Genomic DNA, 13,343 nt, shown 5'->3' on the forward strand with positions numbered 1-13,343 from the left:
AGGCCAGTGGTGGATGAACGCAGTGCCCTTGTTTGGGTGTAGGGCCTGATCAGAGCCTGAAGGTATGGAGGTGCCGTTCCCTTCACAGCTCCGTAGGCAATCACCACGGTCTTGTAGCGGATGCGAGCTTCAACTGGAAGCCAGTGGAGAGAGCGGAGGAGCGGGGTGACGTGAGAGAACTTGGGAAGGTTGAACACCAGACGGGCTGCGGCGTTCTGGATGAGTTGTAGGGGTTTAATGGCACAGGCAGGGAGCCCAGCCAACAGCGAGTTGCAGTATATAGCCAGCATATGAATGCTTTCTGTTGTTAGCAAGTTGATTTCATTAACCTTGTTTCTTAGGATACATACACTGCTCAAAAAAAATAAAGGGAACATTTAAACAACACAATGTAACTCCAAGTCAATCACACTTCTGTGAAATCAAACTGTCCACTTAGGAAGCAACACTGACTGACAATAAATTTCACATGCTGTTGTGCAAATGGAATAGACAACAGGTGGAAATTATAGGCAATTAGCAAGACACCCCCAATAAAGGAGTGGTTCTGCAGGTGGTGACCACAGACCACTTCTCAGTTCCTATGCTTCCTGGCTGATGTTTTGGTCACTTTTGAATGCTGGCGGTGCTTTCACTCTAGTGGTAGCATGAGACGGAGTCTACAACCCACACAAGTGGCTCAGGAAGTGCAGCTCATCCAGGATGGCACATCAATGCGAGCTGTGGCAAGAAGGTTTGCTGTGTCTGTCAGCGTAGTGTCCAGAGCATGGAGGCGCTACCAGGAGACAGGCCAGTACATCAGGAGATGTGGAGGAGGCTGTAGGAGGGCAACAACCCAGCAGCAGGACCGCTGCCTCCCCCTTTGTGCAAGGAGGAGCAGGAGGAGCACTGCCAGAGCCCTGCAAAATGACCTCCAGCAGGCCACAAATGTGCATGTGTCTGCTCAAACGGTCAGAAACAGACTCCATAAGGGTGGTATGAGGGCCCGACGTCCACAGGTGGGGGTTGTGCTTACAGCCCAACACCGTGCAGGACGTTTGGCATTTGCCAGAGAACACCAAGATTGGCAAATTCGCCACTGGCGCCCTGTGCTCTTCACAGATGAAAGCAGGTTCACACTGAGCACATGTGACAGACGTGACAGAGTCTGGAGACGACGTGGAGAACGTTCTGCTGCCCGCAACATCCTCCAGCATGACCGGTTTGGCGGTGGGTCAGTCATGGTGTGGGGTGGCATTTCTTTGGGGGGCCGCACAGCCATCCATGTGCTCGCCAGAGGTAGCCTGACTGCCATTAGGTACCGAGATGAGATCCTCAGACCCCTTGTGAGACCATATGCTGGTGCGGTTGGCCCTGGGTTCCTCCTAATGCAAGACAATGCTAGACCTCATGTGGCTGGAGTGTGTCAGCAGTTCCTGCAAGAGGAAGGCATTGATGCTATGGACTGGCCCGCCCGTTCCCCAGACCTGAATCCAATTGAGCACATCTGGGACATCATGTCTCGCTCCATCCACCAACGCCACGTTGTACCACAGACTGTCCAGGAGTTGGCGGATGCTTTAGTCCAGGTCTGGGAGGAGATCCCTCAGGAGACCAGCCGCCACCACATCAGGAGCATGCCCAGGCGTTATAGGGAGGTCATACAGGCACGTGGAGGCCACACACACTACTGAGCCTCATTTTGACTTGTTTTAAGGACATTACATCAAAGTTGGATCAGCCTGTAGTGTGGTTTTCCACTTTAATTTTGAGTGTGGCACCAAATCCAGACCTCCATGGGTTGATAAATTGGATTTCCATTGATTATTTTTGTGTGATTTTGTTGTCAGCACATTCAACCATGTAAAGAAAAAAGTATTTAATAAGATTATTTCATTCATTCAGATCTAGGATGTGTTATTTTAGTGTTCCCTTTATTTTTTTGAGCAGTGTATTTTAATGTGGGCCATTTTTTTAGCTTTTCTGGGAATCTTATCAGAGGAAGACATGACAGCAATATTTATATTAGAACTGATAGGGTTCACTGTTTAGTGGGATTCTTGCTATGGCAAAACATCTCAGTGCTAACAGTATAACTCAGGTTCATAGGCACATGATTACTGCTAACAATAGCTGTCGGATTGACAGAAGCATTTAGAGTAACATAAATTTGGTTACTTACATTGTGACTGCCAACACCCCTGGGAAAATGTACATTTGCAGCAGCACTACAACTCAGCAACACAATAGTAGGGATTATCTGAGCAGGGCTTGGGTCACTGATAAGTCATTGTCTCAACGCGGCCTTGAAATGCGAGGAAAGGGCCCAGGCACCAAGATGACTTGGATGGACTCTATCATTCCTGTAGAGCACCTTGTTTCCAACAGTTGTCTATAAAAGTTATGCCAACAAAGCTTTTATACTGTAATGCAAGTAGCCTGCTGAATCTTTTGCTACCGCAGCCCAGCGATGGCACTGGGCCTGAAATAATCGCCTGCTTTTTGAAGTCTTTCAGAGTTGAAATGAGTTCTTTAAAATCCAGTTTCGGCAGTTCCGAGCTAGCCCTCCTAATGTCGTTTGACCCCCCATCCCCCATATGATTGTCTAAAACACAAAATTGGATTTTATCAAAACAAACACGTCTGTGCTGTGCAACATGAAAACAATTGAACAATCTTCCAGTATTTTGGAATGAACTTTTTTTTACTGCTCTAATTACGTTGGTAACCAGTTTATAATAGCAATAAGGCACCTCCGCATTGCGTCACGCCTAAGAACAGCCCTTAGTGGTATATTGGCCATATACCATAACTCTGGCCTTATTGCGTAAATATAACTTGACCGATGACCTTAGTTCAACTGTCGTAGCCCATCAGAACCCAAAATAGCTTGTTTTTCAATGTTGATTAACAAACTATATAGCCTCAAAACACAGCTAAAACTCTCATTTAGATATTATGGATGATCCTTAGCTTTGTATGAATTTGAGTGGTGACATTTCTCCAGCCCCATCCCTCAGCTTTTGACCAAAACAAGGGGAGTGCATTGTTAGCTTCAAATGCTGATTGCCGCTTGAAATCTAAAACTTAATTCAACAAAAAAAGACCTGATTAAAATTACAGCTAGCTACATTCTTAAGTATTTGGGGCTTTTAGGTTTCATTCAGCACCCAAATCCAATGCAGAACATAATGAAGTGTCAGAGCTGAATGTTGCCAGGAATGAGGTTTCTGGGCTTTCAATGTTAAACTACGGGCTATAGCACCACCACCTGGTTCATGTCTTCAACTGGCCTCTCTTCAGAGTTCAGACCTACTGATGGGTTACACATCCATTAGATATCAGAATAAAACTGACCTGTGACCAGAAACAGTGTTATTCATCTAGAGGGTCAAAGTTAGTACTATGCCCATTAAATAACTTGATGGAAAAAAGTTAAAACAAGAATTAACAGAATTTATTTTTTATTTAAAAACACTTCAAGAAGATTAATTAACATAAATTCCAAAACATGACTTTCTCAACAGCTGAGGCCAAAAAAAAGACAAAAAAATAACAATGTTGAGCGTCGGGGTCTGATGCTTTACATCCTGACACGTGCTTTGTGTTTATTAAAAATAAAGGACAGAGATATTGCATGTTTACAAAAAAAGAAAAGCAAATACTACACAGAAAAGATAAAAGGTCTATTTACATAGTCATACAAGTTTAAAATTCTTGCACAGTAAAACCATAAAACTCCAAACAGAAACAAAAAGGAGGCAGAAAAGTTTTTTTTCATTGGGATATGACAGAAGTCCAGGGTACCAAGTTGGATTCAGGAAAGATGAGACCATTAACTGTGTACCTGTTTATCACCAGGTCCTTCTCAGAGATTGGGTCCACCTGAGCTTTAGAATGTCACTAAACTGGTCCAGAATTAACTCAGTGTAGCCTGAATACGAATTAGCTCTTTAAACACACCTCTAGGGCTTCCTTGATGACGATCAGAGCTATAGTAAGAGACCTGAAAACTACATCACCCAGAGTCATCTGCAGCCCTAGCACAATACATATTTAAAAAAAATCCGGACTAATCGGCTGTTTGATTGTGGAATTAAAAGTGAATTGATGACACCGCGACCGGACAAACTTTAAAGGTATCAAATCCCAGGGCCTAAACAAAGTACTTAGGAAACAGTCAGCAATCCCTACAATACAGCGCAGGTAGGGTACATATAGTGTAGGTGAACAGATAGGAGGGGCTAACAACTCACTAAGGTTCCTTTCTGCCCGGGTCACTGTTAAACATTACTCGTTGGCCACCTGTCTACATATAAACCAGTGGAGGCTGGTGGGAGTAGCTACAGGAGGATTGTAATGGCTGGAATGGAACCGAGTCAAACGTGTGGTTTCCATATGTTTGATGTGGTTGATACCCGAGGGGCACAGCAGTCTAAGGCACTGCATCTCAGTGCTAGAGGCATAAATACAGACCCTGGTTCAATTCCAGGCTGTATCACAACCAGCTATGATTGGGAGTCCCATAGGGCGGCGCACAATTGGCCCAGCGTTGTCCGGGTCAGGGTTTGGCCGTCATTGTAAATAAGAATTTGTTCTTAACCGACTTGCCTAGTTAAATAAATGTTAAAAAATATATACATCGTTCCATTGATTCCAGTCTAGCCATAACAATGAGCCTGTCCTCCTATAGCTCCTCCCATATAAACCTTACTATGAGCCAACCAGACAGCACATGGAGCTTTTCGCTTGACAACTAAAGTCTTGGGAGAACACGGCATAGGAGACAATCACAACCAGATAGAGTTGAAATGGGCCACTACAACTTCTCAAACATCACCTTGTCTGAACGCTATAGCCCCTCCCCACATCTGTCATGTTCCAAAACCACATTCCATTTTATAATTCTAAAACGCTTTCCTTTTTGTATGGAACATGTACAAAACAAATTAAAACACTTAGATTATACAGTAATATCTATGGTATACAAAAAAATTTATTCACAAACTATTTCCTGTTCCTGTTGTTCTAGCCTAGTTGTGATCCCATGCTGTTACAGGAGGGGCTAGTCGTCATCTCCATCGCTGTCATCTCCCTCGTCCTCCGCATCCCTCTTCCGTTTCTCTCCCTGGACTCCTACTCCATCCTCTTCCTCCTCCTCTTCAACATAGTCATCATCATCTTCCTCATCCTAGGGCCAGAGAACATTTCAATCAACATGACTAGGAGTTCTCTTTTCCTGTAGGCCTTTTAGACCCAACATACTAGAAAGCAGCAGGTGGCTGCGTTAATCCCCTAACCTAACGTAGCAGGTGGAGAAAGATGCCTGAGCGGAGTCCCTACTTCTATTTTAAGGGGAAGCGGAACATAGGTTGAAAATACTCCATCCCCGACAATCTGAAACATCTGCTTTCTGTCAACACCACCAAGGGTGGTAATCACTAGCTTTCTGTCAACAGGTAGAATCAGGAAATAAATGTAAATTGACGTCTGGTGTGTATCCTCTAAGAGACAGACTGTTCGCTGCACATGGGTTTGATGAATGATTACCTGAATGCCATCCTTCATCAGGTAGGACAGTCCCACCTCTTCGCCCTCAGAACCCTCATCATCCTCGTCATCGTCCCCATCTCTGGTGGGGCCGGCTGTGTGCTCGTCATCTGTGGGGAGGACAACATTGGGTTAATTCTTTGTAATGGTCTAGGACGAAGGCACATGTCTTAAGTTTATCCTCCCAGCCCTGTTGCTCACCATCATCAGCCTCTGAGTCTAGCCCCTCGTTGTCATCTGTGGGGAGGACAACATTGGGTTAATTTTCTTTGTAATGCTCTAGGACAAGGGAACACGTCTCCTTTCCTCCCACCCTCAGCACGTCCCCCTCCCAGCCCTGTGTTGCTCACCATCGTCAGCCTCTGAGTCTGGCACCTCGTTGTCTTCGTGGTCATAGCCGTCCAGGAAGGTGACCTGGGGCAGCAGCTCAAAGACACTCTCCCTGTAGTCCTCCAGAGTGGTGATCTCACAGCTGTACAGGTCCAGACTCTTCAGGTTCTTCAGGTTTTTCTGCAGTCACAATGTTGCTGTTAAGATTCTGTAATAATGATTGTGATTGGAATCCATTAAGTGGAATGTACTTTGTTGGGGGTTCCCTTACCAGAGGCTTCACAGTGCTGAGCTCCTTGATCTTGTTGCCGCTCAGGTTGAGATACGTCAGGTTGGGACACTTCTCAGACAGCTGGTCCAGGCCTCCAACAATCATGTTATCACTGATCTCCAGCTGAAGAGGACAGATATTGATTCATCTGAAAAAATACTTATAATAATTGCTTAATATCTTATGTGTCGTCCACTTCACTACTATAGTATGTGGCTATACACAGATTAATACATGTTACTTGTATTATTATTATTTTTTAATGTGGGTGAACCATCTTAACCTCTCCATGACCTGTGGAAAAATAAGATCTTGGACAGAAGATGATGCTCACCTTGAGCAGTTTTGGCAGGGAGGGCAGCTTAGCCAGGGAGGTGAGCCCCACGTTGACCATGCTGAGGAACTCCAGCTCCTTGTAGTCATCTGACAGCCCTTCCACCTCTCCATCACTGGACCGACAGTTGTCCACCACCAGCTCAGCCACCTGTGGAACAGAATCATTTTTGTTTTTATGAACTTGTTATATTGTTCAAGAAATAGAGAATATGAATAAATGACGTAGCATACTAGTATTCGTTTTGAACTACGCTAGAGAATGTCAACATCCTTCCTGCCTGCAACTCCCCCTCATCATACTAAAGTTAGCTCATGATCATAGAATGCGCGCGGTCACTATCCCCAGCCAGAGAAGTCATTAATTGTTACTGTCGCGGGAACTATAGCTAACTAACGTTACAAAGTAACACTAGCTACTAGCGGTCGTAGTTAGCTAGCCATAAAGTAACATATCTTGGTGAGGTTTAAATTGATCATGTGCTATTCATAACCCTTACAAAGTCAACGGCCCAGCGTATAGCAATTGGCCAACACTTTCATACAACTTCAACTTCGTATCAACCGATGCAACATTTGATGCACGATGAAGTGTTAAAGAACGCAAGGCTACAAAGTAATTATCCGCACAACGATGGGCGGCATTTTGCACAACTTTACCTTGCAAAACGCCACGCGGGCGCATAGGTTGCATGAAATGCATTCCAAAGATAGTTACAATATGTACCTACCCATGTGATTGATAACCTTGTATTTGCGGATTAGGCAAATTCAGTTAGCACGCTGTTTAAAATACCAAATAAACACTACTTTCACACAAGTCACTTCTATTCAGTATGCGCAAACAACTCCATTGTGTTCTTCAAAACAACTCGTGGAGTTGGTCGGCTCTACGATAGCAAATCCAAGGATAATTTATTATAGGGCATTGCTGGCTAACTAGCTAGGCTACTAAAGTCCATGTAGGCTATCAATAGTGTTTGCTAATTCTTAACATCGCCATTATTTGGGTTGGGAAAACTTGAACTCCATTAACTAACTAACGTTACCGGTTAGGAGTCTAGCTAGCCAGCATTGGCGCTAGCTACATGTAGCTAGCTAGCTGATGTCCTTGGTAGCGCTAACTCAGTCAGAGCAAGTCGCGCCACCAAGGTTCTGATCCTATTTTAGTCCGAATCGATTTCTATTGCATCATCTTTGTGCTAACCACCCATATGTGATTTATTATCAGATATTTTGTTGGCACACCAGTTGTATAATATAAATTAGCAAGCTAAAGAGTATCGAGCATCGTCATTTCGCATCCACCATGGTTGAGTCGTCATCCTTCACAAAATGCATTAGGAAATAAATAAAGACGTAATACTATACCTCGGCCGGGGTCTTGTTCCTCAACTCCAAACTGATCCTCTTCTCCATCTCCATTTTGAAGACAAACGAAAGCACAAAATCAAAGGAAAAATGAAAATAAAAAGCCGACCACTCAAGCGCTCAGTCACTCCAACCTTCTTCTGTCTATGGCTGATAGGCGATAACCAAACCACCATGTTACCTCGCACCCAACCCCCTTTCTAAGACACGCCTTCTTCTACATGAATATTACGTTTTTCTGTTTTTAATCATGCTATTGGGCCAGCTATTGCGCCATTCAACAGGGACCGCCCTAATTTACATAATATGGCTTGGTGGTAGTTGTAATTGGTCAGGATTGCGTGGTCATTTAATACAGGTCAACCAATGAGATGATTAATACCTCACTTTTAAACTTAGGATACGCCCCCTCTTTGTTCTCATTGGCGCCATTATCAAGTATCGACAGTTGATATAGTACTGTGTTCATAACCAAGTGGGGAAAGTAGTTATTTCTAGTTGAGTAATATCAAATAAAATTATATTTGTCACATGCGCCGAATACAACAGGTGTAGACCTTAACAGTGAGATGCTTACTTACAAGCTCTAACCAACAATGCAGTTAAAAATAATAATAATTACAGAAAAATATACAGAAAAAAAGAATAAGAAATAAAAGTTACAAATAATTAAAGAGCAGCAGCAAAATAACAATAGCGAGGCTATATACAGTGGGCACCAGTTAGTTAAAGTAATTGAGGTACTATGTACATGTAGGTAGAGTTATTAAAGTGACTATGCATAGATAATAACAGAGAGTAGCAGCAGTGTAAAGGGGGGGGGCAGTGTAAATAGTCTGGGTAGCCATTTGATTAGATGTTCAGGAGTCTTATGGCTTGGGGGTAGAAGCTGTTTAGCAGCCTCTTGGACCAAGACTTGGCGCTCTGGTACCGCTTGCCATGCGGGAGCAGAGAGAACAGTCTATGACTAGGGTGGCTGGAGTCTTTGACAATTTTTAGGGCCTTCCTCTGACACCGCCTGGTATAGAGGTCCTGGATGGCAGGAAGCTTGGCCCCAGTGATGTACTGGGCCGTACGCACTACCCTCTGTAGTCCCTTGCAGTCGGAGGCTGAGCAGTTGCCATACCAGGCAGTGATGCAACCAGTCAGGATGCTCTCGATAGTAAATACTAGTTGGATGCATTCACGTGATTTTAACTTGTTGAGAAACGCCGATTGTGTAATGTCAAACAAGCTGCGTCAACCATAAACTAAAAGTACAGCTATCATGCTCGCAAACAAAATATAATGTTCAAAAACCATATTAATAGATTGCTTTTTATAAATAATATTTTTTGTTGTTCCATTAAACTGCTGAAAATGCTGGTGATGTCAAAGATCAGCCTGTGGGAGAAGTTGGCGCTCAGGGATGATATAGGAGTTTTCACAAATTACCAGTTCGAGGGGCGTTCAAGTGTACTGAACAAAAATATAAATGCAACAATTTCAATAATTTTACTGAGTTACAGTTCATATAAGGATATCAGTCCATTTAAATAAACAAATTAGGCACTAATCTATGGATTTCACATGACTGGGCAGGGGTGCAGCCATGGGGAGCCAGGCCCAGACAATCAAAATACGTTTTTAGAAAAATGAGCATTCAATTCTCTGGCAACAGCTCTGTTGGACATTCCTGCAGTCAGCATGCCGATTGCACGCTCCCTCAAAACTTGAGACATCTGTGGCATTGTGTTGCGTTTTATTGTCCCCAGCACAAGGTGTGCCTGTGTAATGATCATGCTGTTTAATCAGCTTCTTAATATGCCACACCTGTCAGGAGGAGAAATGTTCACTACAGGGATGTAACCAAATTTGTGGCAAAAAAATTCTGGGATCTTTTATTTCAGCTCATGAAACATGGGTTTATATTTTTGTTCAGTATAGAGTTTCCCCAGTCGTATATGGTAAATACACCTTCCCAATTGGTTATAAACGCAGCGTTAGAGTGTTCCGCTATAATAAATGTAATGTATAATCCACATTTTGACACTGTGAAAATGTTCAATATAAAATACATTAGCATTTTGGTAAGTTACCAGACGCTCTTATCCAGAGCGACTTTAGTCAGTGCATTCAAGGCAGGTAAGACAACCACACATCAAAGTCATTGCAAGTAAAACTATTCTTGATAAAGCATCTATCAGCAAAGTCTGTGCTAGTAAGAAAAGACAAGCATTTTCAAGTATTACATTTTTTAAAATGTGGTCCTCTGTGACTCAGTTGGTAGAGCATGGTGGTTCGATTCCCGGAACCAATCATATATAAAAAATGAATGCATACTGTAAGTCACTTTGGATTAAAGCGTCTGCTAAATGGCATATATTATTCAAAATTTGATTAAAAACCCAACTTTCAAAACAAAGTAATTGAATGCTAGGCTTGGCAAGCCAGGCTAGCCTGGTCCCAGACCTGTGTGGGCTATTACCTATTCTATTCTTTCATGCATGACAATGAGTGGCAACTACGAGGAGTGGCATGATGGCACAAAAAGACTGAAACACAGGCTAAAACCAAGCTTATTATGCTGATTTCCCTCCAGTGTCGCAAAAGTGTCTCTTGAGCTTCACTATCTTCCTTCATAGTTCCCTGTGATGCCCCCATCTCATTTCAACACTAGCCTAGTTCCCAGTAGGAACCTATGCATGTAAATTATAGCTACACAATTTACTAGATGAGGTATGGCATCTCTTCCTTATATCAATACTGCTATAAAAATATAATATTCCTTCCATTTTACCCCATGTATCTCTATTTGATGATGTGTTGTACTGTGTTTATGTTGTAGTATCAGTGATGCTCACTAGATGTCAGGCAACACAATGTAGTGGGCTGATGGACTAACCTGCCAGAAGGTCATCTAGATGTCAGGCAACACAATGTAGTGGGCTGATGGACTAACCTGCCAGAAGGTCATCTAGATGTCAGGCAACACAATGTAGTGTTCTGATGGACTAACCTGCCAGAAGGTCATCTAGATGTCAGGCAACACAATGTAGTGTTCTGATGGACTAACCTGCCAGAAGGTCATCTAGATGTCAGGCAACACAATGTAGTGGGCTGATGGACTAACCTGCCAGAAGGTCATCTAGATGTCAGGCAACACAATGTAGTGTTCTGATGGACTAACCTTCCAGAAGGTCATCTAGATGTCAGGCAACACAATGTAGTGTTCTGATGGACTAACCTGCCAGAAGGTCATCTAGATGTCAGGCAACACAATGTAGTGGGCTGATGGACTAACCTTCCAGAAGGTCATCTAGATGTCAGGCAACACAATGTAGTGGGCTGATGGACTAACCTGCCAGAAGGTCATCTAGATGTCAGGCAACACAATGTAGTGGGCTGATGGACTAACCTGCCAGAAGGTCATCTAGATGTCAGGCAACATAATGTAGTGGGCTGATGGACTAACCTGCCAGAAGGTCATCTAGATGTCAGGCAACACAATGTAGTGGGTTGATGGACTAAACTGCCGGACAGCCATGGTCTGCTGACCTAGGGTTCAACGGCTTGCCTCTAGAGGCCTCTGCTTACTCTTTTTTTCTACTCAGACGAACTTGCTGAAAGGTTCTATTAATCGGAAGAATCAGACAGAAGCTCAGACGGCCGAACATTTGATTTATCTCCCAAAAATCTGTTTGTGGCTACAGCTGTTGGTGAGTTTAGATGTCTCACTTCTCAAAATTCAAAAGGCACTCGCACATCTGCCCTGTTGCAGGTGTATGGTAACAGTTGAATAAGATGAGAAAAAAGAAGAAACCAGCACACTGCTCTTGATAGTGTCACTGCTCTTTATTAAGCTTTACGTATCGACCTCAAGGCTTTCGTCAGAGCTTAATAAAGAGCAGTGATACTAGCAAGAGCAGTGTGCAGGTTTCTTCTTTTTTCTCACTTTTGACATGCTTTACGTTTTAAACTGTTTCTATACATTTACGGCCTTGTGTTTACAGCACTTTAAAATAGCTGACAGCTTGCGACACCATCTCCCATCTATGACTGTGCCTTAGTCCCGATTCTCCACACTTTTCCGTGGGGGGTGTGTGCAAGTGCACAATTTGAGAAAAGTGTGGAGAATCAGGGATGCACACAGCTTGACCTCTAAAGGGTCAACGACAGGTCATGGGTATGCCTGGCGATGTAATGATAGGCCCTTGAATTACATTAGAAAGGGGAATCCCACTGTCTATGGACTGGAGTGGGAGGTACTGTATGTAACATTTAGACAGCCCCGAGTCAAGCCAGTCTTGAAACACGTCAGGCACATGAAGCGAGCTTCTCATGACCTGGCTTTGCCTGTTAATACCAAGCAAGGGAGGGGTTTGGGGTTATTTTACAGCGTAGAGCTTTTTCAACACTTTTTTTCCTGAAGATAATGTATCTGTCCATAAGTTGCTCTGTCTTGTATCTCACACAGAGAGATTAGAGTGTCAGAGCCCTGGTGTCGTGTCTTTGGCATCATTAAAACTGAAGACCTATTTGTCAAATAACTCTCTGTAATTATAATTACGCGATTAAACTGATTAATCATGTAACTGTAATTAACTAGGAAGTCGGGGCACCAAGGAAAATATTCAGATTACAAAGTTATAATTTTCCTAATATAACTTTCATAAATTTTAATATCTTATCAATTAGTCTTTGAATTAATTAATTATTATTTACCTCACATTAGTCTCATTCCAAACGTCGTAGATTGTTGGTTATCTGCACGAACCCAGTCTTCACTATGAGTCATCCATACATCAATTGTCTTAAAATCATTTATTTACTAACTAAGTAATTCACAGAAATGCATAACAAACAATAGATATGGTTACAAAAAAATGATAGAGGAATGTGCCCTAGTGGGCTAAACCGGCATGGCGGCTTGTTAGACAAAAGGGGAGTGGGGGGTCATCTGAGGAGACACTACAGAGGTGAATATTATAACAATTGAAATGCTAATCCTTTGCACATGAATGCTCACTCATTCGGGAACAATTGCAATCAATATATATATTTACGCTCAATGTGTCGTCGGGATCTCTGTTGAAAAGTTTGTTTCTGTTGGAGAGTCTGTCCGCCCTCTCTCTCTCTCTCTCTGGGTTGTGGTTAGAATGGATAGTTCAGAGTAACATTCATTCATGTCGTTATAGAATAGCTGTTTCAGCGGTTGTCGGTCTTCGCGTTCAATGATACCGAATTCCTAGCTGCAGACTAGTAATTAATATCAAAGACTTGTTCTTATTCTGTCGGTATCGATAGTCTAAGAGTTTAACCTCTATGGGCTAGGTGGGACGCTAGCGTGCCACCCGTGGTGCACTCCATCAACAGCAGGTGCATTTCAAGAGCAGCAAATTTGAATCCAAATAAATGTCAAAATTCAAATTTTTCAAAAATACAACTATTTTACACCATTTGAAAGATAAACATCTCCTTAATCTAACCACGTTTTACGATTTCAAAAAGGTTTTACGGCGAAAGCATA

The 13,343-nt window shown here is 42.9% G+C and overlaps 1 protein-coding gene across 1 annotated transcript; it reads right to left on the bottom strand.

Annotated features, from left to right (window-relative positions):
* Positions 1 to 3,426: 3,426 nt before the first annotated feature.
* On the bottom strand, positions 3,427 to 8,048 carry LOC106592767 (acidic leucine-rich nuclear phosphoprotein 32 family member E). The gene is made up of 7 exons (XM_014184093.2): positions 7,835 to 8,048; positions 6,465 to 6,614; positions 6,131 to 6,253; positions 5,880 to 6,039; positions 5,731 to 5,766; positions 5,530 to 5,639; positions 3,427 to 5,170 (listed from the first exon to the last, which is right to left on the bottom strand). The coding sequence occupies exons 1-7, from the start codon at positions 7,886 to 7,888 to the stop codon at positions 5,045 to 5,047; spliced, it is 759 nt and encodes a 252-aa protein (XP_014039568.1). The 5' UTR covers positions 7,889 to 8,048; the 3' UTR covers positions 3,427 to 5,044.
* Positions 8,049 to 13,343: the final 5,295 nt, after the last annotated feature.

The sequence above is a fragment of the Salmo salar genome, chromosome ssa05 (genome assembly GCF_905237065.1).
Source record: "Salmo salar chromosome ssa05, Ssal_v3.1, whole genome shotgun sequence".
Taxonomy (NCBI): Eukaryota; Metazoa; Chordata; class Actinopteri; order Salmoniformes; family Salmonidae; genus Salmo; species Salmo salar.

Bases quoted from the DNA above. Each gene is read 5' to 3' on its own strand.
- LOC106592767 (XM_014184093.2), bottom strand. From the start codon at position 7,888: ATGGAGATGGAGAAGAGGATCAGTTTGGAGTTGAGGAACAAGACCCCG. The intron at 5,767-5,879 runs GTGAGCAACACA...TCCTCCCCACAG, and splicing joins AGACTCAGAGGCTGACGATG to ATGACAACGAGGGGCTAGAC. The intron at 5,640-5,730 runs GTGAGCAACAGG...TCCTCCCCACAG, and splicing joins AGACTCAGAGGCTGATGATG to ATGACGAGCACACAGCCGGC.